At 45.4% G+C, this 26,726-nt stretch overlaps 1 protein-coding gene across 3 annotated transcripts in view; it reads right to left on the bottom strand.

Annotated features, from left to right (window-relative positions):
- Nucleotides 1-26,726, bottom strand: part of PCSK5 (proprotein convertase subtilisin/kexin type 5) — a 447,663-nt gene that overhangs the window by 178,318 nt on the left and 242,619 nt on the right. For all 3 annotated transcript variants that reach the window (XM_042911954.1, XM_042911956.1, XM_042911957.1), the window contains exons 11-12: nucleotides 10,468-10,585; nucleotides 9,075-9,263 (exon numbers count right to left, since the gene is read on the bottom strand). In XM_042911954.1, coding sequence (XP_042767888.1) covers nucleotides 9,075-9,263; nucleotides 10,468-10,585 — 307 coding nt within the window. The remainder of the gene's footprint in view (nucleotides 1-9,074; nucleotides 9,264-10,467; nucleotides 10,586-26,726) is intronic.

Here is a 26,726-nt window from a genome sequence, read left to right as displayed (position 1 = left end):
TGCTGTATGATTCAATTTATGACATTCTAGAAAAGGCAACAGAAACAGAAACAGAGTAGTGGTTGCCAGGGGCCGGGAGGGAGGAAGGGGCACGGTAGAAGTATTGGGGATGACAGAACCGTGTTGTGTCAAAACGCATTACATTACACATATTAAAAAGTCAATTGTACTTTATGTAAATCATGCCTCAATAAAAAGACCCTGCCCGCTAATCTTAACCAGTTCAGGGAGTCATGCCTGGCTCTACAACATAGATTCTGTTCTTCCAGCTCTTCCAACGATTTTCTAAGCTCCTAATTCCCTATGTGAAATCTTTGCCTCCTTGCAATAGCTAGACTTATTTGTTTCCTGTGATGTAATCCCGAGGGATATAGAATAGGAAGGGACATGAAAGAAGAAAACAGAATCCTCATCAAAAATAAAGAGATGTGGATAGATCATGTATAAAACTAGCGCATAAAGAAAGAGGCATATCATTTATATAGGCACATGGCAGAGCTTTGACCGTCCAAAGAAATAGCCAAAAGATTTCTATGGGGTGGGGGGGTTGGCTGGCTCAGTGAGTAGAGCATGCAACTCTTGATCTCGGGGTCATGAGTTCAAGCCCCACATGAGTTGTAGCGCCTACTTAAAAAAAAAAAAAAAGATTTCTATTGAGATAGATCCTAGAAGGCAAAAAATTAAAGAAGTGCCAAGAGACAGATTTTTAGAGTACTTAAAAAATAACGTGCATCTATTATTTTTGTGGAAAAAAATAATAAAACAAGAGAGAGAATTTGAAAGCCAGATAGAGAGGGAAGAATATCTCTAGGATTGTCTTAGGAGTAACCATGTCTAGGGGCGCCTGGGTGGCTCAGTCGGTTAAGCGTCCGACTTCGGCTCGGGTCACGATCTTGCGGTCCGTGAGTTCGAGCCCCTCGTCGGGCTCTGGGCTGATGGCTCAGAGCCTGGAGCCTGTTTCCGATTCTGTGTCTCCCTCTCTCTCTGACCCTCCCCCATTCATGCTCTGTCTCTCTCTGTCTCAAAAAGAAATAAACTTAAAAACAAAAAAAATTAAAAAAAAAAAAAAAGGAGTAACCATGTCTAATTACTGGGACATATCTGTCCTTCAGTGGAGGCAAAGTTCACAGCCAACTGGATGCCGATGGCTATTCAGAACATGCAATCAACTCTCCTTGCCTTAATTTCATGTTCACCAAGGAAACTGGTGGTTATAATTCGACATTCTATGTATATCTTGCCATTGGAAGAAAATGCGCCCTTCTAAAACCAAAAATAACCTGCGTAATCTCTCTGCAATTTAATATACTAGAATTCTGATTCATTATGTACAAAAGGGTTCTATCAATACGTTTGAGGAGCCCTCTAAAACGCTTGCTGGATTCTGAAGCCGCAGGGTTAGGGGCACAACTGGAACGTATGAGGTCAATGGGTGACGTTCAGCATTTTTCCCTGGAGAAACGCAACAAACAGGAAAATCACCTCTACGTGTTCCTTAGCCCTTGGAAGAAGACAAAGGGAAAGTACTTACCAGCATTCCCAAAGTGTCCCATGGTCAGAAAGTTTGGGAAAATTTGAGAAAGGCTGAGTTAGAGTTGAACAGATCTCTTTACCGGAAAACATCTCAGATCTTTGGATGTTCAAATGCTTTGTTAATTTCCACAACGGGGCTAATGGTAGGGAGTGATTTTTCAAAGCTTGTATGAAGGAGAAGCCCTTTTTCTTTACTTGGAATATCTGTATGCTCTCTATAAGGGTTAGTTCTGAACAGAGGAGTGTGGCATTTCAACGAGAGCCATATTAGATGTGGTGGCTTTCCCTCATGGGTGGCAACAGTGACTCCTACACAAATGTCTTCCCAGCGTAAAAGATCTTCGATAAATCAGGGATGGTACATTTTATGGAGATCCTATAATTAATGCACAGGGCTTGTTTCACAAGCCTACGGCTTGAAATTGGACCTGACCAGGAAGCCATCGCTGGCTCATTATATAACTCACTTACATGCATGGACTCCTTCACGTAAACCCAGAGGGTGGGCATGCTGGATGAAGATGAGAAAGTGGGGAAGGAAGAGCCATTTCAAATCGCCCTTCGTCTCAGACAGATGTTACTAAAGGGAGTATGTTGACACAGAACTGGCTGGAGGCAGAAACCAATCTAGAACCACTTCTTAGCCCAGAGAGTTCGGATTTAAGGCTCCAGTTCGTTGAAGCCATTGTGTCATCTGCGGGCACTGAGGCAACAAGTTGTCACATAATACCTTTCCAAGAGTGCCAAACTTAAAAGCAATTCCCGAACAGTTTAGACAGAACGTTTGGCTCATTGCCTCGTGTCTAAAAACTACAAAGGAGACTTGAGGCCTCCTCCATCACATGAGGGCAGTCTTGTTTCCACAACCCCAGCCAACTTCTAATTACTCACGGGTCAATTATTTGACTGCTGGATTAGTGGACCCTGGGTTTCTTCCCTTCCACCCTTTCCTGACCACCTTCGAAAATCATTCCAGTGCGGCCAATCGCTTTTAAATCACCTTTGGAACCAGAATTAAATATAAACGGGGTGCCAAGGAGAAATATCCATAATCGGCATTCAAGTAAGTGATTCAAAGCCCGAATACAAATGGGCTTTGCCTATCTGGCTAAGCGGTTTCCCACCCTGGTCTCTTCCCTCTATGCAGAGCTGAATGCTCATTAGTTTCACGTAGACATAAAAGTTGAGGAGAGGAATTAAAATGCAGCCAAACACGATCATTGCCTTTTGTTAAAAGAGTTGATGGGGAAAGAAATAGACACTGATTGCTGGTGTTGTTTCAACTAGCTGGGCATTCATGTTTCTAATCTCACCCTGTTCTTTATTTCATTCCGATGCAGCGCTTAAGCGATTCCCTATTTTTAGCATTGTAACATTGAAAACCCTGCCTCATCTGTAGATAACCAAAGGTAACACTGGCAGTAGATTCCATCTGTGTTGCAGACAACATACTTGCTCCAGACAAGCAAGTGTCATATGGTCACCAGCTAAAGAGATTCTAAGTGTGTGGTCTCCGTCCATCAACTAAAAAGTCCAATGCCCGGTTAGCACGTCTCTGCTGTGCCAACAGTGAAGAAACCCGACACATTATTAGCCAACATTATTAGCATGGATAAAATGCCAATAGAGCAGGGCCAGTGTGCGGAAAGCTGGAGTAATGAACTCCATGCCCGAACCGCATCTTCCTTTTGTGGCAAAACCCTGCTCTGTCCAAGCTGACTTCATCATCACGTGCTCGATGAAATGATATGTGCCCGTGGTAGCACAAATTATGCATCCAGTTATTAACATGGTGCCCCACAGCCCTATCCCTGTGAGTGGTTTTCAAATAAATTACTTTGGATGAAGCCCGGTAGAAAAGATTGCCATGAAGTGTAGCACATCCTTTTGAGGAATTAACTCAGGAAATAACTCCTATAATTAGTGCAAGCTTTGTCCCCCCCCCCCCCCCCCCCCCACTTAAAGAGTCTAGCCAATGTGTCAAGGCTACAACATTCTTCAACGATGTTATAGCAGCTAAATAACAAGACATTTTATAAGTACTGACAGCTATGTGTTATCATATAATTATTTCTAAAAGCGTAAACGGATCTTAATTTCTGAATCACCTACTACTACCCAAACAGTCTTTATGTTCGCTACAGAATTAGACTCTAGATAGATATTTTCGGAAGTTCCCTCTTTGGTCTTTCTCTGTCTTTTGAGATACTTTTTATTTTCTTGTTAGTGCTTTACCACAATTTAACGTACAACTTACGGAATGCTGGAAGCACTCGTTTGGCTTAATTGTAATTGAGTTTTCGATTTTCCTTAGATGGCTGGCTTTTGCAAGTTTTAAACAATTTGCTTCTGAAACAGGGTATTTCAAACACACTATTCAGGTTTTTCTGTCTCCCGTAGTCTAAATTACTTCTTTATGAAAGGTTGTGGGAGAGAGGTACTAATTCTAGAGGTTTGGAATATGTAAAAAGACGAGTTTAAAAAAACAAAAACAGAAACAAAACTTTCAACCTGCCTACTATTACTGACTCGCCAAGCCCCAAATGCATTCCTTCTTGTGGATCTATGAGGTACGTATATAATCTTGCAGATTTATTCCATTTAAGAGTGGCTGGCTTTTATCTCTAAGGATCTGTTTTTGATTACAGGCGCCTTTGTAAATTACTCGCACAGCACCCAGCAGTGCTCGGCTTGCAAGTCTTTTGAGGACACGAAAATAACAAGAATGTGTACGAAGAGCTGGGTGATCTTTTAAATCGCTGCCATTTAAAATGTGGTCTGTGGACAGGCAGCTTGGGCATCACCTGGGAGCTTCTTAGAAATGCAAATTCACGGACCTCACCCAGACCTACAGAATCAGACTCTGGGAAAGGGGCCCGGCCATCTGTGTTTGATGGAGTCATTCACCAGGTGCTTTGAGAAGCACTGTGTAAATAAGGGTTAGCACTTAGGGAGTGCTCACCGTGTATTCTAGGAGCCCCGCTACGGACTTGCCGTCCGGGAGCTTCTTCAGAGCTTGTGACCACCCTGGGAGGCGGGTACTACGGTGTCTAGGTTCCAGATGAATCACTTTCAGAATCGCTTTCCAAAGTCAAACCTAGACATTGGTGAAATCAAGGCAATCCCAGCTCTAACTCCAAAGGCCCTCTTCCGGATGAAGGAGGAGGGTTCTTACGGTGAGGCCTTCCTGGAATGCCAAACTTCCCCTCAGAAGGGTAATTTTCACTGCAAGCCACAAATGCATTTATATAGCACGACACTTTGCAAATGTCAATAGTCTGTCATTCAACATTTGGGCAGCAACAAAAATGACTCAAATATAAACACCACATTTAAACACAGTTAATTATAGAAGCCTATAGGTTTTGCAGACTAGAAAGTGTACCTTCTCTCTACTTAAGACCATAATTAGAAGCAGAGATATTCATCTGTAATCAAATTTAGAAAGAAAGGCAAAGTTTCAGCTTTCAGTCAGAAGCCAAAATTTGGAACAGAGAGCCGATAGAACTAAACTAAATCTAAAACTCACTGACTTGGGGGAAGGGGAGTTTCAGGGGTGGCGGGGGGTGGGGGGAAAGACAGCTTTTCATAATCCTAACCAATGCAGCCGAAGGAAGGATCGGCCGGAGCTGTTGTTTGAAGACTTGTACACGGGCAGACCCTGAGTATGTGGGTAGCATAAAAAAGTCTTCAAGCCTAAAGTTGTTCTTGTCGAAAAGCATTTTAAAGGGACCCAAGCCCACCTAGGTTCCCCCCCCCCCCCCCACCGCCCCGATGCAAGTAAATCCTTTGTGCTGATTAAAAAGTTGGGCTTTTTCTGAGGCAGGGTATACGGGCCAAGAGGAGGACCCAGAAGGTGGGAGGGCAGGGGAAAACAAAGGGATTAGAAGGAACGGACCAGTTGCCCACTCGAGGACTGCTGTGTGTCCTCAGTGCTCCCGCCCACTAAATGATCAACCTGGCTGGCCCCGGGGGAGCTCGCACGCTGGGCGGATGGGGCAGCTCGAGATGGACCCGCTCTGAATGCTGCTGAGCGCCTTCCAGGACGCAGCACCTGCAGATGCTTGGGTCAACTGTTCCTCCTCCCACAGCTGTTCTCCGCAGGAGCCCCAGCAAGTGCCCGTCAGCCCCGGGCAGGGAGGCACTGAGGGGTTCCAGACGGCCCACACAGGCCAAGTGTTCAGCGACCTCGCGGAAGATGAGCTCCCAGCCAACTGCTGTGCTGTGGGGATACACGACGGCGGCCGCCTCAGCTCTACCTCTTTGTCTCAAATGACCCCCCCCCCCCCCACTGGGGTAACTTCAGGATGCAAGCCCTTCGGGCTTATCTTTTAACGGTATTCTTTGCTCTCACCGTGGTCCTCCTCTGGAAATCTTGACTTCTTTGAAGGAAAGACAAGCGTCCAACCGGGGAACTGTTTGTTGCTCTCACTTATAATCTCTGACGCACAGTTTCCTTCCCGAACTTGACCTATTCTCCTTTTTTCCTGGAGGAAGTAATCCTGCCTTGCAGGCCGACCCGAAGGACACCAGGGGGGGAAGCAGGCCTTCCCCTCCCCGGGGCCCCACCCCTTTTCGTGCTTCTTGGCCTCAGCTCCCAATCGAGGGAATGTGCCTGGAAACAGGACCAACGTGAGGGGACACAAGGGCTCCTTGCCACCAGGTCAGGGACTAAAAGGTTTTGAGTAGATTTCCTCTCATAAAGGGAAAGCGTCCGAAGACGCCAGGAAGAAAAAAAGAAAATGCCAGAAGAAACCGTCTTTCCTTAACCTTCAGTAGGAGGGATGCTCCCAGCACCAAGCAGAGCAAGGGCAGGGGAGCCTAGCCCTGGAGGCCATGCGTGCTTTTGCGACTGGATGAGACTGTTTTGCATTCAAGGGCTCAGCCGCTCAGAGTGATGTTTTGCAGGGGGGGGGGGGATCTGTGGACAAATGAATTTATAACAGCCTTACATCTCTCGGTGTCCCCAGCCCTTTGCCACTCCAGTCCCTACGCCTTTTGGTGGCTACTTAATTTTCAGTGCTGAGACGGAACGTATACAGAAGAGCAGCGCTTTAAGAAAATGCTCCAGACAGAGGAGACCCGAGCTGGGTAGCAACTTTCTCTCTACGGGGTCTGGACGTGGGGAGACTGAGGTAAACTGCAGGACCGCTGCTCACTGAGCATCTGAAATGCACGTGTCTTTTCTCTGGCACGAGTCAAGCGGCACTGCTGGGTTCAGCACTTTGCAAAGAGCGAAGCAGACGTCCGCGGCTGCGGAATGCGTGCCAGACCGGAGCCAGGGTCAAAGCCATCCGGCAAATCCTCTCACGGAATCCACGGCTCCTCTGCGTGCAGGTTGCCTTGCTGAAGTCATTCGGCGTGGAGGGGCGGGGGGTGGGGAACAAGAAACACCGAACTGTGCAGGAAAAGCCCAGAAAGCCTGAGGAGCCCGCGTTTTCCAGGCCAACGGCAAGAGGGAAGGGACTTTTCCCCTACGACAGAGGAGGCTCGAGGGACAACAGCCACACGTGCGTGAAGCAAACCTTTGCGCCTCAGTGTTTCACCTGGATACGCTTTCAAGTTTAATGCAGACGAATCCAGGCAAAGGACTGAAGAAACGGAGAACAAGAGGGAGAAAGGTCTTCCCTCGCTTCCGTAGCGATGGCTGATGTGACCTCCTGATCACGCGATTGTGCAGCTGAAGGCTTGGCCCGCCGGAGAGAAGCATCTGGCAGGTGGTGGCAATTACCTGGCAGGCAGCAGCTGAGACCCCTGTCTGCGGAGGGAGGACGGCATGGGGAGCACGTCCAGCGATCTGATGCCACCGCAGCCTTCCCTTCTTCACACCTGCGCCCACTTATTCTGGCAAAGCCGCGCGTCATAAAGCACTAAGCCCACATCTTCCTGTGCCCTGTCGGAGGACGTTAGGTTTTTTTTAAACTTTTTAAAAAATGAATTTATTTATTTTAAGAGAGAGCAAGGAGGGGAGGAGCAGAGACAGAGGGAGGGAGAGAGAGAGAGAGAGAGAGAAAGAGAGAGAGAGAGAGAGAAAGAGAGAGAGAGAGAAAGAGAGAGAGAGAGAAAGAGAGAGAGAGAGAATATCCCAAGCAGGCTCCGCGTTGTCGGCACAGAGCTTTTACACGGGGCTTGACCTGACAAACTGTGAGATCGCCGCCTGAGCCAAAACCGAGTCAGATGCTCAACCGACTGAGCCACCCAGGCATCCCGGAGGATGTTAGGTTGTAAAGAAGAATGCAAGTCTTCCAAGTACAGAAGTAAAAGATGGCTAAAGATTTCAGGTTCTGTATTCCTAGTCACTATCATCCAGAATGCTCTTTTTCTCACAGGCCTAGAGGAGATGAAGGTGGGGATTCTGAAAACCAACTGGCTCTCGCTTAGCCTCACTTTTGGTTGTGCAGGCTTCCATTGGCCCCTGGCCTCTCAACTCCGCTGGCCTGTCGTCAGGCCGAACACAGTCCGCAGGTGGCTGTGTCTACAGAAAAGGTTGACTTTCATTTGGACTATGTATGCCATTCACGATAAGACTTTTGCTCCCATCAAGTGATCTTCTTGGAGGAAAAAAAGATCAAATCAAAGAAGCTTTGAGGCTCCTGGGTATGGTTTATATTTTAGAGCCATAGAGGGAACGAAGAGTTTAAGACAACATGATACGTCCCCATTCTGGTCCCTCTTGTTGACCAACACCTGCTGCCCATGCTCCCAATGGCTCAGACGCCTATGAAGCAAAAGAAAACTTGTGCGAGAACGTTCTGGCCTCTCCGATCTTGGCAATACAATGACCTGCTGGATAAGTGTTTGGAGGGAGCAGGGAAAAGGCAAGAGGCTAGGAAGAAAAACTGAGCACCTTCCTGAGCAATAAAGACTAACGGGCCAACCTTTAAAACAGGAAATTACAGTCAGTCTTCAAGCCAAATACAGCCTGCTGCCTGTTTCTGTAAATAAAGTTTTATTGGAAAACAGCCATGCCCACGCACTCACATCGCCTAAGGGGACTTGTGCACTCTTAGGCCGAGTTGGACAGTTGCAGCAGAAACCCGGCCTGCAAGGCTCAAAACGCTCACGGGCTCTTTGCAGGAAAAAAAAAAAAAAAACAAAACCCTTGCCAACACCTGTTCTGAAACACACACAGAATGTCCCTTCGCTTGGGAAAATGCCTGGGCAGGAGAATCCGGTTAATCTGCAACAAATGCCAGCAGACGTTCAAGGGCAGGGGACAGAATCGCAAAGGCCCAAGGAGGTGGTGCCCTGCATTTCTTTGTTAGGATGAAGAACCACAGGGGGCCTTCGCTTTTTCTGCGGCACACTTTCACTGTTACTCAAGCATTCAACGTTACACCGGTCCCCGCCTGCAAGCCCAGGCGGTTTCACGCTCCCTCACTGACGTATGGGCAGGGAGAGCTAGGACCGTCCCGTCCTGACATGTAGGTGCCCCCTTAGTTTTAATGGTGGTAAGGAGCAGCTGACACTTTCTACCTTACACGGCAGCTCAGTCTTGGTGTCACCTCTTACCCGCTGGTGACCCGAAGCCATCACGGTACCTGTTGGCCAAAAGCTGGGACCTGGTTCCCGAGGGCGAGGTCAGGTAGATGGCCAGGTCTCCCCTCCTCGGGTGGGTGATGGTTATGCGCACGACCACGTGCTCCAAATAGTTGACGTGGTGGTTGGGGTTATCGGAACACCCCGAAGCTTTGTAGATGGAGCGCACGGCGCTGTTGGGGCGAATTGTCCTGCAACAGAGAGGGACGGAGCGTGAGCACAGGACGTGACCGACGACCGAGCCGGCTGAGTGAACCTTGCACGCTTGGCGGGGTTACACGATGGGATGCAAGCAGCTGGTCGCTGGACACTAACGGACACAGTGCGATTACCCCAGGATCAACACCGGTTGGTTAGTCGGTGGGAAAGGCGTCAGTGAGAGGAAAGGAGGAATTAAGGTTCTTTTATCTTCGCGCTGGGCGTGGCTCTCGAGCTGGAGGGGATCACCTTGTTACAGAACACATGGGGCGGAGCCCCCGAGCTAGAATGTCTGAAACAGGAAGGCTGAGGTGGGCTTCCAAGAACCTGCGGTTCTCAGGCGGCAGTGACGTTGCTGATCTATGGGATATACTTTCCGGACCGCTGATATAAGGTACTGTGGTCCGGGGGAGGCGTGGGGATTACCACGACCTTGGTTCAAATCTCTGGTCTGCCACTGCCTTGCTCTATAACCCACGGACGCACTCCTCGTCCTGCGGCCACGTTCCTGACTTCTTCGCTGGCTTCCCCCCGTGTCACCGTCCCCCTTGAACCTCGGCCCCCGTAACACCAACATCAGTTCCAGTTGTGGGGTGATTCGTTTCCAACCTCAGAGACTCTGCCTAAAGCACTTTTTTTTTTTTTTTTTTTTTTTTTTGCTGTTGTTCAGATGGCTGACTCTTCCTCTCCCTTCATGGTCAAAGCTTGAATGTCACTCTCTGAGACTGTCACTGAGCCACAGGAAAAACATGCCCCCTACTTCCTATTTTCTGTTTTATTTTCAACGTGTTGTTATTTTTATATAATAGGTTGAAAGTATACTTTGTAATTATATGTTCTGCAGTGACGCTTCTGGAATAGAAGGATTAGTTTGTTTGGAGTACATTGACTTACGGAGAATACTTGTACCGTTAAATGGAAATTCTGGCTGAGGAGCAACCTTAAGAATGCCCATCTATAAGGCCCTCCAAATCCCCTGATAAGAGGTGCCCATGAGGCTCCTTGGATTCTATTGAGTGGATTTAAGAGCTTAGCATCCTAGACGTTCTATGAGACTTTTCTCATTACATTAGGAAGAAACCCCCCAAAACTACACAAGCGTCTGGCTCTCATATACAACAAAGGGCTTCCTGCGCACTTGAGCTGGCCCGATCTCTTTCGGGCAGTGACATGCTGTCTGCTTGCCGCGAACATTACTTGATTTGTCGGTCCGTGCTCTCCACACACACGTGCTGCTGGGGAACAGTGGTCCACTTCTCGGCTTCCATCACCATGGCTTCCGCGTCCATCAGTCCAAATCCATAGAGATGGCTCACTATGGAAGGCAAGAGGCTGGTCAGCTTCACGGAAGTTAGGATAAACCGACGCCATATACGCTCTGCTAGGGTTTCACTCAGCAGAGGACCCGGACCCATCCCCCCGGGGACCCCGGCTTTGTTCCCAGCAACGACTTAAAAGCCAAATGAAACAAAACAAATGACCAAACGCAACAAACCCAATACGTGCTCACTGAATAGTATGCATCCATTACAAACTCTCCTGGCGCGACAAGAACTTACATGCAAGAAATACCAATTTTCTGACATCTCTACAAGTGAGGCTGACTATTTCAGAAGACAAAAATTATTACCTTTCCTCTACCATATGAAAAATTGATTAAACTTTATGCATGAAATATTTGGAGGCCTCCAGACTTTTATGCCAGCTTCTTTGAATGTTGTAATCGTTTGGTTCTCGGTAAGAATGCCTATTGATCTAAATCTGAAATTGACATAACTGTCTCAGAAGTTTCATTACACACAGGGATATTTTCATAATGCTAGCAGCCATATCTACATGTGTAGTCCTTTTTAAAAAATACTGGAAAATCCCAGCGAATACTTAAAATCTCCATCCTGTATTAAACTGTCTCATATCTTTACATTGAACAGAGTGTCCTAGTTCTACCAGATTTGTTGCCTAAAACATTTTCTTTACAACATTATTTTGCGTGAAAATGTCTAGAGCTGCCCGTGCTTCTTGATCATTTAAATACCTCCGCTTGAAATCCAAGATGTTCTATGATATAGTCCCACGCTACTTGCAAAACAAGCTTCTCCCTAAAACTTTGGCTTTAGAGAGCTCATTTCTTTACAGTTCCCAGTCCTGTCTTGCTCTTTCTGCCTCGCTGCTTTTACTCATGCTGAGACCCTGGCCTGGAGTCCCCCCACCCCCCCCCACCCCCCTCCACTCTGCAGACTCACGTTCTACTCCTGAGTTCTGGAAGGCCTAGCTCGTCTGTCTTCTCCTTCTTGAAATATCCTCTGACCAATAAAAGTCAGGAGACATTTACTGAAACTCAGCCATCTGTCATGCACTTTTCTCTTTTCTAGTCCTGTAATTCTAATAAATCTGCCAGTCCGTCTTCTGCCCATCTAGCCATCCAGCCATCCGCCCACACATCCATGCGTTCATGCATCCATCCAGCATTTGAGTGTCTTCTATATGCCAGGCACTATATTACTCACACTGCACTTTTTAATTACGGGCCATTAATTGAATCACTAATTCCATCAGCACATGTCTTTGCCCAACTACATTATAAGCTGCTTGATGGCAGGAACGAGGACTTAGATTTCTTCACGTGATTCGTGTTTTTAGCAGAGCTTTGCACATACGGGGGCGGGGGGGGGAAGAAATGATTGCCTATCAAAAGGGGAAATTGCGTGAGGATTCAGAAATACTGCTCTATTTTTGCTATTTGCTAATTACATAATTCCTGGCAAACCAGCTAAAATAACCCACAATTTCCATGTTTGGGGATATTATTGTCTCTCCCGTCCCCGTCACTAAGTTGATGAGGTCATGTTATGTGTCCCATGTGAGAACATCTTTGTCAAGACCTGCACAAATGTAAGGGCTCATTATTAAATACCAGGTCCTCAGACAGGACATACTGAATAAAACTGAATAAGCCTATTTAGGCATAGCAAGGATATATGTAGGATTCTTATACACAGACTTTTGCAACATCTATTGTGATTTTTCCTTGACTGAAAAGAAATGCATGTCCATTGCAAACACTTGTAAATACCTCCGGAAAAGAATGAAGACAGCAAAACTCATCAGTAACCTCATCACACATTGGTAACTGTATATTAACAGGAATGTATCAACAACTCTGTATATTTAGTTTTAGTTACACGACACGACGCGAGGTGATTTCACGTCCTTAGTTAAAAAAAGACGCAAGAGCCATCCACGTGTTACAGGAAAAATGTCAAGTTTGGGCTTAAGCAAACCAAGTCATAGCGATCTTCTTATTCAAGTTCATGTGAATCCCAGGTTATCACTTATCACTTCACCATCGATACGGGCAATGGTCTGTATCATCAGCATTAACACTCTTTTATTTTTTTACTTTTCAGAGAGAGAGGCAGGGCGAATGGGGGAGAGGGGCAGAGAGAGGGAGGGAGGAAGAGAGAGAAAGAGGGAAAGAGGGAGAGAGAGAGAGGGAGAGAGAGAGGGAGAAAGAGAGAATCTAGAATGTGCTCCATGCTCAGCATGGAGTCCAACGCGGGGTCCAATCCCACGACCCTGGTACCGTGACCTGAGCCGAAATCAAGAGTCAGACGCTCAACCAACTGAGCCCCCCGCCGGTGCCCCACCAACATTGTAAGGTTTTTTTTTTTTTCCCTAGAGGAATTGAAATTATTGCCATATATGCTACATTACGCCAGGCTCTCTAACTCTGCATGGTACCCAAATATCCCTATACTCGTGTCAGTTGGTTTTCAACCAGCACAACTTATCATTTTATCTCTGTTTAGGGACATAAGACGAACGATTTGGTTAGTGGGTGGAGGCAGGAGAAGAGGGGGGAAGGAAGTCGGGGAGGGCAAGACTAGGGCTGACTGGACTCCAGCTCAGCCGCTCTTGTTGCTGCCCCGCCCCCATCCCAATAACCGTCAACCTAACAACAGGCACTTGAGTCGAGTAGAAAAGCACCTCGAGTCTTCATGAAGGCCCTACGTTGGTTTCCTTTTTCTCAGTCAGTTCCTACCCGCCAGAGACAATGTCCATTCATGCAACACTCAAAGCAGATGTTCAGAAAAGAGGCTGGCTAGTTCCAGGTAAACTCCAAACTGGCAGGTCAATGGGAAAAAACACTGTAGATTGAGGTATATGTGTATTAATATGATATTAATAAATGAAGAAATTACATTAGATCGGTAAAGACCATTAAGTCAGTAATGGAGATTCTTAGTATTTGAACATAGTGGAAACTGTGTATTTGTCCACAATCATGACACACAGCCTAAGAAAAAGAGAAAATACACTTGTATCTTCTCATGGGGGGTGGTGCCATTGGCAATATATCACCTCCATGTATTCTTTTCTTTTTTTAATTTCATTTTTTTAAGTTACATCCAAATTAGTTAGCATGGAGTACGACAACGATTTCAGGAGTAGAACAACGTGTATTCTGATTGGCAGTTATGTGTTTGGTTTTGGGTAAATACTAACGAGAAAATAATTACACAATGAATGTGTTAGGCACATAAACTCTTTTGAAACAGGATGTCAACAGGGAAATGGCGGCTATGTGATTTGGAAGCATTAATATTCTTTTAAAGACGTAGTTATAATTGACATATAACGTATCTCTTTTTAAAATAAAATACAAAGTTTGCATAGTCTAAAATAACTCTAAATTCAGAAACGAGTCTTTCTTTTGGTGACTGTCTGGGTCAAGTCGTCTTGTCCATCACGCTGTTACCAAGATGGGCGATAGGAAGTACCACTACTCTCTAGTGGTTACAGGAGAGCGTCTGTACATATCTGGGAAGTAAATGAATGCAACTGATAGGACGCATTTCATTAAATTCTCCAAATGGCATAAAGTGTTTACGTGAGAATTTCAAGAGGAATGACAGAGTCTCTTCTTTTCATTACAGACTTCTGCGAAGTCTTCAACATCCCCGATTTATTCACGCATAGAGCCAATATTCACTCTAAAAAATTATGATTGTAGCGCACATCTCATGCAAACAGCTAACTGTGCCACGGCCATCCCTACCTAAATAAGTTTTATTTGTGCACATTTCTCGTGCCAGGCTCAGAGCAAGACCCGAGCCTAAAAATAACTCTATGAGGGTCAAGTACAACCCTCTGAGTGCAAGCCGTGTGCAAAAGGAAGAAATCTATGAAGTTAGATACTATAATGGTATGAGGCGGAATCTCAGCAGTTCAAACAGAAATTTTTCATTTCTAGGAGTGTGGGCAGCAAGCTTTCAATTAATAGTTCGACCGTTAATTAAGATCGAAAAAATCAATAGTTAGACAGGTATCAAGGGACCAAAGCATGTTTACAGAGTAATTAAAGATCTTGAGGCAAAGTGATTGAGGCAGGTGTCACAAAGTAGAATGATGCCGGGCAAGCTTAAGAAAGGGAAGTGGAAATACTTGAATAACTATATTTGCCTCGTGTGGCTGCACGACTGCTCACGCAGATAAAGCTGAGAAGAGTGGAACTGTCTTGTGCCAGAAGCACAGCCGGCTTTTATTCCGAGTCGTCTGAAGGCTTCTCTGCTTGGACCGGGAAAATAGATAAATGTTCTCCAGCAGGTGTATTTCCATTTTCTGATGAGAGCAGAAGTGCTGAAGGAAGCTAATCGTTCAGCACGTAAGTAAATGACTGCGTGGTTGGGAACGGATACGGTCAACTTAAGCAACATTCTAGCTAGGAGGGCTTGCAAACTCAATTCTAGAGAAAAGCTAGACAGCTCGGCAGGAAAAAAAATAATAATAATTTAGAAGTTCCTGAGCATAGGAAGCTGTAAGCAGGGAAATGTGGTATCCTGTTCTCTCTTTTAGCACAGTGCCCTTGCTGGAGCCAGCTATTTTATTTTATTTTATTTCATTTTATTTTACTTTATTTTATTTTGTTTTATTTTACTTTATTTGATGTTTTAATTTAATTTATTTTTAAACGTTTATTTTTGAGAGACAGAAAGGGTGCACCTGTGCCCATGCAAGTCTGGGAAGAGCAGACAGAGAATGGGACAGAGGATTCAAAGTGGGGTCTGTGCTGATAGCAGAGAGCCTGATGCAGGGCTCGAACTCGTGAACCATGAGATCATGAGCTGAGTCACCCACGTGCTCTGGAGCCAGCTATTTTAAATCTTTTCTTTTCTCTTCTCCTTCTCCTCCTTTTTGACATCGCACTGAATGGGAAGTCAGTTTAAGTTCACGATTTTTTTTTTTAAATTTTTAACGTTTATTCCCCTTTGAGAGACAGAAAGAGACAGAGCGTGAGCAGGGGAGGAGCAGAGAGAGAGGGAGACACAGAATGCAAAGCAGGCTCCGGGCTCTGAGCTGTCAGCACAGAACCCTACGCGGGGCTCGATCCCACAAACCGTTGAGATCATGACCTGAGCCGAAGTCAGACACTTAACCGACTGAGCCACCCAGGTGTCCCCGTCCATGATGATTCTAAAGTGACTATTAGTAAAGCACTCTTGACATAATAAAGGACTTGGTTGGTTTAAGTTTTTTTGTTGTTTAAGTTTCTGAGCTGCCACGTCTTTTAATGCCAATAATCGATCAAGTAGAGGGAGTACAGGCATCTTGGATTTATATTTGTATTAGTTACCATGTACACAATCTCCAATTTATGATACATGGTTGATAAGTTAGGTTCCATTATTTGACTATCAGAAAGGGTCAGTTTCGATACACGCAAATAATGCATCTGATTCGTTATTGTATCACTCATGGGTTGTGAGGCACCTGCTATATAGTCACCCCGGTGAGGGTCCAAAAGCAACAGAAAATGATATGTGTTCTTAGGCAGGGGCGAGATAAGAATAACTGAACGGTTTCGCTAGGAAACAGTTAAAAGCACTCACCCCGTGGAAAACGACTTTCAAGTAGAAAGAAATCAGCCAAAGAGACAATGGATACGGAGGAACCTAATACAGCCTGGTGCCTAGAGAGTGCTCGCTAAATGTGAGCTGAAATTTCGAGTCAGGCAAGGAGACCCGAGAGGGGAAAGTGGTATCTGGATCGTGCTTTGGTAAATGCCAAGTCTTCCATGAGGTGGGCATAGAGGGAGGGCATTCCAGGGGCTGGGACGCAGCCTCCTGGTTAAATAATCACCAGGTCTGCATGTGGTTCACTGGGGGCAAAGAGGAAACCAGCAGCCCTCGAGTGGGCGGTGTGTGGGGTGAGCGGTGGGGAGGGGATGGGCATTAGTGGTAAACACGGCAGGAAACAAGGGGGTGAGGACAGGCGGCCGGAGAGCTGAGTCCAACCGCGATTGCGGGGTGTCCTCGGCCACCAATCAGCCTGTTGCTATTTTCGTCTACCTGTGAGTACACCGCCAGACTAAAAGGTAGTTATGCAAATTCCTGTCTTGAGTGGGGAGAGACTCCGACCCAAGATCAAAGAGGCCTCGCAGCCGCTGGAGGCCTCACACCTTTGGGTCCTTTGATCCTCAATGTCCTGAACCACCTGCTCCCACCGGGGACCCTGCGCCTCCCGCCACCCCAGCCCTCCACCCCAGTGCCACCGCCACACGGAGCCAAACGTGTGGAAGAGGAGGAGGGGGTGAAATCGGAGAGGGCCCGTGCCGCTTTCCTTAGGCTCGCCGTGTACTGCCCTTTTCGAGTAAAAATAAATAGCGAAATAGGAAAACAAAATGTAAGATTCATAAGGACGAAAAAGTGGAAAGTAATTCTTCCCAGGCCTCCTAGGTCAGCATTGCTACACCTAGACATCTCTGGAAGGCTGGGAGGAGGGCGCTTCCAGAATTACCCCTCTCTTCCCTTTCCTTAATCCCCTTCTCTGACATCAATCCCTTGCCTGGGTGCCCTTTTAGATTTTAGCGTGAAAGGCACAGAAGCTTCTTAGAAAATCAGAACAACAGTCACAGTGCTGTCTTCTGTCGCCTGGTGCAAAAACACAGACTCCCCTGGGGGCAGGAAAACGGAGCCAACGCCTGCCTTATTCTGCACGGGTTGTTTTTACTTTCCCCTCGCTCTTCCTAAAACCTCAGGCTCTACTAACAGCTCCGGCCAGATCCAAACATGCCAGCCATCACCGGTGCTCCTGAGGACGTGCCTGTGCAAAGTTCCTGACACTGGTACCTGGCTGTCTGCAGGGTCTGGGCAAAGCAAAGCCCCCCCTCGGGATGGGTTTGGTCAGCAGCTGCGGGTAGTCTGACAGGCTCATCATGACACAGACGAGGCAAGAAGCGTTTGGGAACACACCGCTGAGCTCTTCTCCATGTACAACGTACCTCATTTCATATGGCTGTATATATCCACAATTTATTACGTATGCATATGTAAAAATACGTATTTATTAGGAGTCTTTTTTTATTTACAGAGTTAAGAGAAGGAGATATGCCAGCCTTCTCTCAGGGACCTCTATTTTAGGAAAAGAGGGAAAAACGTCAAATTATTTTCTTTTCTCTGGTCGTCCCTTTGTTATTTGCTTCCAACATGGTTATAATAAGCAAGTAATTCGCTTAAGGTAATTGACTAGCATTTCTTGAATGGAGGTAGGAAAACATTTTATCAGCCTGGGGAGAGTTACGCTTGTTTTTAGGAAGCTAAAGATTGTTTGGACGGAGATGAACACAAGATCAAAGAGGTACTACCAGGGTCTTTGGATAAAAGTTAACTGAAGACCAGACTGACCATATACCAGCTCTCCAGCCTAGATCTTGATGTGTAACTCAAGCAAACAATTACCAAGGCTGGGATCTTGATGAACCAGCAGGCAAAATTCTTATTTGTGAATCATTTACACACCGTGTTTAGGCAACTCTTCATCGAATTTTCCTTTATGTTTGCTTTGTCCTTAAATTCTCATAAGAGAAACAAACAGAAAATTCTGGTTGATGTTTGTTTCCAGTGCGTGTGTTTTCACATGTAGTGGGTAACGTGGTGATTTCATCCATGGCTCCCTTGATAGGGAGCCATTACTCACACTTGATATGATGGTTGCGAAACACGCAGAGTGACCACAAAGAAGAAATTATGCCTTGGAGCTGGGAATGTCACCATCTCATTGGGAAGAAAGCTAACACCCTTCTAAGTGTCAAGTGCTATGTGTGCCTTCTCATGAACTTTCCTTTCCATTTACATAAAACTCAAATCATTTTTACGCTTAAGGGACAATAATAAGGAAATTTCTGCAAACCCTCACAGGCCGTTAATGAGAACTGTGTATTCTCTTAGAAGAAAAAGACCTGAGATGGTTGTTAAACCCTTGAGTAAGATTTGAATTCGTGGAGGTGTAGCTGGGGCTAGGTCATGAGACCAGGATATTTGGAACGGTGGCTTCCTCAAGAAAGCCGTGTGGGCCTGGAATCCCATGGATGGATTTCATCCTCAGGCAGTGAGTGGCCAGTGATCAAGGAAATGACATAATTTAATTGATAGTCTCGGAGTGATCTGGTATTGGTATAAAGGATATACGAAGGTAGAAGGAAGAAAGCAGGGAACTGGTTATTTAAATGGTGTAGGCATGAGGCATCATAAGCCAGGTTATGGACGTGGTGAATGAGGTGAGAGGTCAGACAAGGAGGGGCAATGGAACACACAACGTGGGAGACTGAGGAGAGGGAGAAGGAAGAGCCAGTGAACAGGGGCATCTTGAGAAGTCTACCCCCCCCCCCCCCCCCCGCCCCGATGACAGAGGTTTTGTAAAATATGACTGACAGATTCTGTTTGGAGAGTTCTGAGTTTGACATGACATCAGGGGGAGCCCTGTGCAGAGGCTCAAGGTTGGTGATGGATGCAGACAACGTCAAAGACGCAGGACTGAAAAATTACAAGGAGGCGATACGCGTAATTGAAAGAAAGGCAGAGATGCAGGGAAGAAAGCTGAGGGACTGCAAGGCAGTGAGAGGGAAGGAGGCAGGGAGGTGGGCAGTGGGTGAGCGCTCCCTCCAGAACTCTCTAAGCAACACACTTTAGGGACTGGCTAAGGCGGAGGAAGGGAGAAAAAGGAATCCCTAAAGTGTCAGAGAACATGGGCTCTATTTTTTCATCACAAAAGGCAAGGAAAGACAGATGTGGACTGGGTAAATCAAAAGCACGAAATCTTACAGAAAAACAAGAGGCTTCTGATTTGGCAAGCAGGAGGTGGTTGAAAGTCTCACAGAGTAATTTCACTTCAAAGGTGTAAGTGGAAACAAGATTGCAGAGAATTACAGAGGGGCTGAACAGTAAGGAAGGGGAAGCAGCTAATTCAGACTTGCTGGCAATTTTTAGTTGTATAAGGGAGGCTCCGACTAAGGCAACAGGGGCATTGGAAACTTTTTTTCCCCTCCACGGCAGGGGGATACAGAGTTTGAAAACAGAGGGTCATGGTCCAGCTGACAGAAAGGAGAACGAGTGTAGTGGGGTGCAAAGGGCCAAGCGACTGACAAGGGATGAGATTTTTTGAGGGCACCTTTCAGATTTGGGATTCCCTGTCCAAACTACAGAAAAAGAAATGATTTGAGACTTTATCTGTTCATTTCTTCTAAGGACGGTACTTGGTTAGCATCACTTAAATGCAGAGGAAAGAAGTTAAGTCACTACAGGCAGCGGAGGACGTGGGTCAGTGGTTTCCGGACTTGTTATGAGCGTCAGAATCACCCAGAGGACTCGTGAAAGCACACCTGTTCGGTCTCACTGACTAGTGGTTTTTAAAGGAAGTCCCAATATCGAGAATGTACACAACTCAACGCCCAAAACACCCAAACAATCTGATTAAAAAACGAACAGGGGATCTGAATAGACATTTTTCCAAAGAAGACGTCCAGATGGCCCACAGACACACGGAAAGATGCTTAACATCGTGCATCATCAGGGAAATGCAAACCAAAACCACAATGAGATATCGCTTTACAGCTGTCAGAGGGGCTAAAATAAAAAAGACAAGAAATAACAAGTGTTGGCGAGGATGTGGAGCAAAAGGAACCCCTGTGCACTACTGGTGGGACTTTAAATTGGTGCAGCGACCGTGGAAAACAGTATGGAGGTACCTAAAAAAACTAAAAAATAGAAATAACACCTGATGCAGTCATTCCACTAGCGTGGATTTACCCAGAGAAAACGAAAACACTAATTCGAAAAGATATATGCATCCCTATGCTTACTGCAGCATTATTTACAATAGCTAAGATATGGGAGCAACCTAAGTGTCCATCCGTAAATGAATGGATAAAGAACACACACACACACACACACACACACACACACACACACAAATATTACACAGCCATAAAAAAGGTAAGATCTTGCCATTTGTGACAACACGGATGGACCTAGTGGGTATTATGCTACGTGAAACAAATCAGACTGGGAAAGACAAATATGATTTGGTTTCACTCACACGTAGAATCTAAAAAAACAAACGTATGAACAAACGAAACGTAGAATCAGAACTGATGGCTGCCAGAGGGACGGAGAGGGGGGAGGGATGGGCAAAGTGGGTGAAAGGGGCTGGGAGGTACGGGCTTCCGGTTATGGAATCAGTCACAGGAACAAAGGGCACCGTGTAGGGAATACAGTCAGTGATGCTGTTATCCTGTATGGTGACAGATACGCTTGCGGTGAACGTAGAGAGAAGCTGTATACCTGAAACTACGTATACTGTGTGTCAACTATACTTAAATTAAAAACAAAACAAAACAAAACACCTAAGAAATTAAGGCCCAGCATTTCCTTCCTAACAAATGCTGATATGGTCGGTCCAGGGATCCCACCTTGAGAGCCACTTCCTGAGGGAAATAGGGCTGCATCTCTCCTGGAACCCCAATTGATAAAGCCTGGCTAATTAGGCTACTTTCGCCAACCTGGGGCCTGAGTCTCTGGAGGCAGGATTCCTAAATCCCTTCCCTCATGCCAATGACATAAGAAACGAAAGGTCGCTATACAACACATTACGGTAAGATGCTAACTATTTTCATATGGAGTAGCACCCACATTTTTGCTTTCCTTTTAAAGATATTTCAGGAAGGGCTGCTTGGGTGGCTCCGTTGGTTAAGCGTCTGGCTCTTGATGAAACAGTTGAGGTCATGATCTCACAGTTCGTGAGTCTGAGCCCCGCATCGGGCTCTGCACCGTTGATCATGCTCTCCCTCTCTCTCTCTCAACACAAATAAATAAACATTAAAAACATATTTCAGGAGGAGAAATTCTCCTAATTAACCTATAGATACCCCTCACTGATCAAGCACCAGGTTGGTCCAGAGATTTTCTTCTTTGGATACACATTACTCAGGGAGTTGAAGTCTAATCGCCGTTAGGACAAAATCAGGGTTTGACTGAGTTGAGACACAAAATCAAACTCAATTACAATGCTGAAAAATAGGAAATGCATTGTAGGATCTGTTTAATGCATTTGAATCTGTTTTATCTAATCTTACTGACTATGGTTGAAGTGCATTAAATGTGGCAGGGCATGCTTCCCAAAATAAGATGCCCAGAAGAAATTTTATATGGGAGGCAAAAATAGTATTTTACATACACACGTTACTCTGTATTAGCTAATGAAATCTTTACAACAGTCCTATTGGCACAAGAGTAATATTCGTATTTTACAGCTGACAAAAATAAGGCACGTACACATGAAAAGAACTTGTCCAAAGTCACGGGGACTCAATCCTAACTGTTCAGAATCCCTCCGCATCATGTACGTATCCATTGATTACTGTCACCTACAACACACACAGTATTTATTTCAACTACTTCCTCACATCAGTCATCATCCTCAGAACAACAAGGTGGCAAAAGCGGGTGGAAATATTTCAAAAATTCATCTATATACCCTAAATGGACCCTGGACCATTTTTCTGCCCTTTGCCTTTTGCAAATTAGCTGCATAAAAACGGCTCTCTTCTTCAAAGCTCATTAAAATATCGTGTGGAGAAAAAGACGTATGCGGGGCATGGACGGAAAGCTAGCATCTGGACCATAACCCTTCCCCCTGTTCTTGCTGAGATTGACCTTCTTCAGTCATTTCCATCAGGGATTTTCTCTGAAGGTGGAGACATTATTAATATGGAAAAGATCCTTTATTTTATATTCAAGCCTGGTCCTTTTTTTTTTTTTTTTAATTAGAGCTAAGCAGGCACGTATAGGTGGAAGAATGGTGTTGAGCGGCAAAGAACAACTTCCTGTTTGTTAACATCCAGCAGCGATCACAACGCCCTTGTCTTTTGGCCCTTTCAGAGATGACTCTGGAAACTTCAGGGCGTATTGCGGCTTCTGGTGCAACACCATAAAATGAAGCCTGTTGCAGCCATTATTGGGATGTGTGATAGAAGCTTAATTGCTTTGAAACGCCTGAGGCTAGCAAGATGTGAACATGTGTCAAAAGCCTGAATGGAGATTTTTAAGGGGGGGAAAAAAAAAAAAGTCTGGATCTATTTATTTCAGAGAGGATGTATCCAGATGGATTCTGCAAAGCGGTCGCCTGGCTTGTAACTCTACCTTGCTGGATGCAGCCGTCTTAGGAAGTTAAGCGTAGAACTGGGGCGGGATTAATTTTCAGGCGTTCCTTTTGAGTCTTTGGGTCTGGTTTATGTCGTAGGCACTGGCACCAATATAAAGAAAGATCTCTCTGGAGGGAATAAAAGGACGAGCTAAGCCATCTTTACTAAAACTGTACTTTACAAAGAGTCATCAGAAGGCCCTTTTGTTCTTCTTGTTCATTTGGGACCCCTCCCCCCTCTTTTTAATGTTTATTTACTTATTTTGAGAGAGAGAGAGAGAGACAGAGCACGCAAACAAGCACGGGAGGGGCAGAAAGAGAGAAGGAGAGAGAGAGAATCCCAAGCGGGCTCTGTGCTGACAGCTGACAGTTGACGTGGGGCTCGATCCTACGAGCCATGAGATCATGACCTGAGCCAAAACCAAGAGTCAGACATTCAACCGACTGAGTCACCCAGGCTGCCCCATTTGGGATCTCTTATTGATCCTGAACCGGTTTTCACAGCTGAAGCAGCACCCCCTTACCAGTGTCTCAGCGTGGCACATAAGGTTGAGGCCTATGTGCCCGACCGAGGGCACGGAACGGGTGACCTCACTCAGGCATACCGATGTCTGAGTCCAAACAGGTAGGCACATCCAAATTCCAATCAGGGCTTCTCCAGTACACCAAAACCACGTGTTTGCTTTCGTATTTCAATTTTTTTTTAATGTTTACTTATTTTTGAGAGAGAGGGACAGAGAAAGAGAGCATATGCAGGGGAGAAGCAGAGAGAGAGGGCGACGTAGGATCCGAAGCAGGCTCCGGGCTCTGAGCTGTCAGCCCCAAGTCCCATGCGGGGCTCGAACCCGCGCACCGTGAGACCATGACCTGAATTGAAATCAGAAGCGTAACCGACAGGGTCACCCAGGCGCCCCTTCCTTTCATATTTAAGGCTCTGTTCCACAGACAGTAGAAACGCTGCTCTGTTGGGAGTACCTTCTCAGGACAGCTTGATGAGCACCACAGAAGCTTCCAGTAAAGCCTTTCACCACTGCTTTATGTCTGTGCTCAGGCATCCTGCATAGGCCAATACTTACAAGGACTCTTTACCCCAAATCTCAATCTTCTACAGGCCCCAGATGTACGATCATACATTTGAATTCATGAAGCGTCAATCATTTCGGGTCACAAAAAAATGAGAGAACGTAAAAAGGCTATGAAAAGAATAATCGATTTGTACTCATGAGCACCCACACTCACTTAACATTCTAGGATATTACTTCAAACTTGGTCCAGAGAGCTGGCACGAAAGACAGCGATGAAATCCTCACAGACGCTGGAAAACTCTATTTGACCCCAGTAACGCTGACCTCGTTTGCTAATGAAGGTTTTGGGAATGTCAAGGTTGAAGCAACAGGTGAAGGTTAAAGTGAACGAAACCATCCCGGGATAGGTATTTTTTACACGATGTCATGCCTTTGACAGAGCGGAGAGAAATGACAACAGAGTTCAGTGCAACCGGGCTGGCATGTGGGATCTCCGTGAATTAGAGAAAGGTCCCTCTTTCTCTAGGTGGACCTCAACCCCCTCTGGGGCGCATGGCTTAGTAAGTGGATCACAGGCTGGGTTTCGGGCTCCACCCAAACCCTCAGTTTAGCTCCCTAGTGCAGTTAATAACCTGCACAACCAACTACGGCAGCCCTAACATACAATCATGGCTAGTTCGTGCGTTTTTAGCTATTGTCTCTCATTCCTTCGTCAGTCATGGCTGGGATTCAGCAGGGGTTTTAGGGTTCTAAGATGTATAACATCGAATCCTAGAACAAAGAACACATATCTTCTGTCCTGGCTCTGAGGATACTTCTGAGGATAAAACATGAAAAGCAGCAAATGATTTCCAGACAAAACCATCTTGCACAGTCCGTTAAGAAAGCATACAGCAGTAGCCTCTGGTGGGTTCAAATAAGAATGCAGTTTCCTAGAATTATAGACAGTTCTGAGTTTGCTTCATGGACAAGAAGAAAAAAATATTGATGTAAACCTTAAGAAAGAGAAAAAGTCATTTATAAACTATAAATGCTTCTGTCACACAATCTGCACTTGTCTTAGAGCAACTCAAGAGGCTAGCCCAGAATTACGGTCGCTTGCTTTCTTTAAATTTCTACAAAGCCACGTGGGAAATACAAAGACTATAACTGCATATGAAAAATAATTCAAATATTGGAAGCTGAGTGGCTTTCTGAAGGTCATGGTGAATGATAATGACCGGCAAAAAGACTTTGGTCAAAGAGAATTTGTGAAGCCTTCTCGAAGCACAATTTCTGGCCTGACATTTTTCAAGGAGCAATCTTGTCCTCACACCTTTTGCCCTGGGTTTATTAAAGAGTGATTTCAAAAAGCATTTCTTGCCCTTCTTAAAAAAAAAAAAAAAGAAGAAGAAGAATTTAGCAAAGATGATTATATATCTCAACTCTAGAACTCTCCTCATTTAGAAGGAAGCCAAGAGACGATCAAAAATTTCCCTGAATGTCACAGCCCTTAAGGTCAGGAATATGTAATTGCATACTAAGATAATATAAAATGATCACCACAAGGGAATTCATATCCATTTCGGCCAGTTTCTTACATACATGTCATTTTGTAGGACACATCATAGGACCAGTGGGTTTACACCATCAGCTTAAGAAATAAAATTCTTTCTGACATCACATAAGCAACTCGAATTGACTCGCTAGAAAGTCATTATTATTATCGACTAGTTTCTCAAATCACTGCAGAGGCTCTAAAATGTTTTCAAATGAAATGAGAACCCCTAACTCTGGGATTCAAGTAGCTTTTCTGCCAATTTCTCTTAAATCCTTTTTTCCCCCCAGTGTTTATTTATGTATTTTGAAAGAGAGAGAGAGTGGGGGTGGGGTGGGGTGGGAGGGACAGAGAGACAGGAGAGAGAGAATCGCAAGCAGGCTCTGAGCTGTGAGCACAGAGCCCGACGCAGGGCTTGATCTCATAAGCCATGAGATCATGACCTGAGCTGAAATCAAGAGTTGGGTGCTTAACTGACTGAGTTACCCAGGCACCCCCGTGTCTGTTTCTTTTAAATTACTTTTCTGATCACACCACACCTGCCCTTTTTATACACTGAATTTCAACGGCCACGGCTCTATGCACATCCGTACGTATACATGCTCAGTTTTCATTGTACAAAATCTTAACAGAATATTAACTGTTTGTGAATTCAATACTAAAGGTGAGTAGCATGTTATGAATGAAGAGCCGTGCCAGACTCTGTATATGACGGTGTTCCTTCCCCTTCCCCTTTGCTACACACGCCAGCCATCACGGCCCCTCGCGCTTCCTTGACCAAATCTCTGTGTAAGCAGCAGGCCGTGTCTGATGCTCGACACATCTGGTTAGCCATCTGGGTGGCTCACCCACTCCTCAGGGTCTCTGTTTCAATTAGGCTTTTTCTGACTGTCTAATGTTCCAAAAAGTTGTGTTTGCCCGCACCAAGACTCGTCCATGAGTACTCATACCAGCATAACTCACAACCCTAGACTGGAAACAACAAAATCGTCCATGAAAAAGTGAAGGAGTAAATCAACTGTGGTATATCCCTATGCTGGAGTACCACTTAGCAATAAAAAGGGACGGACCCCTCATATACCTAATGATTTAGGGGAAATTTAGAAATACTATTTGGAGAGGAAGAAGCCATTTTCAATGAGTCTACTTATATAAAAGTCTGTAAGAGACAATATAATCTATAGTGAAAGGAAGTAGATCAGTTGCATAGGGGGTAAGGGAAGAGAAAGGAACATGAAAGTCTATTTTGGGGTGCCAGAAATGTTCCATCCTCGCTTGTGGTGACGGTTACCTGGGTACCTGCATTCGTACAATTAAAATGGTGCTTTTTTTATCATATGTAAACTTACTCCAATAATGTTGATTAAGGATGTGTATGTATTGGGGCATCTGGGTGGCTCGGTCGGTTAAGTGTCCCA

Source organism: Panthera leo, chromosome D4 (assembly GCF_018350215.1).
Source record: "Panthera leo isolate Ple1 chromosome D4, P.leo_Ple1_pat1.1, whole genome shotgun sequence".
Lineage (NCBI taxonomy): Eukaryota > Metazoa > Chordata > Mammalia > Carnivora > Felidae > Panthera > Panthera leo.
The sequence above is the reverse complement of the archived record's forward strand: the minus strand, read 5'-3'. Positions and strand labels throughout refer to the sequence as shown.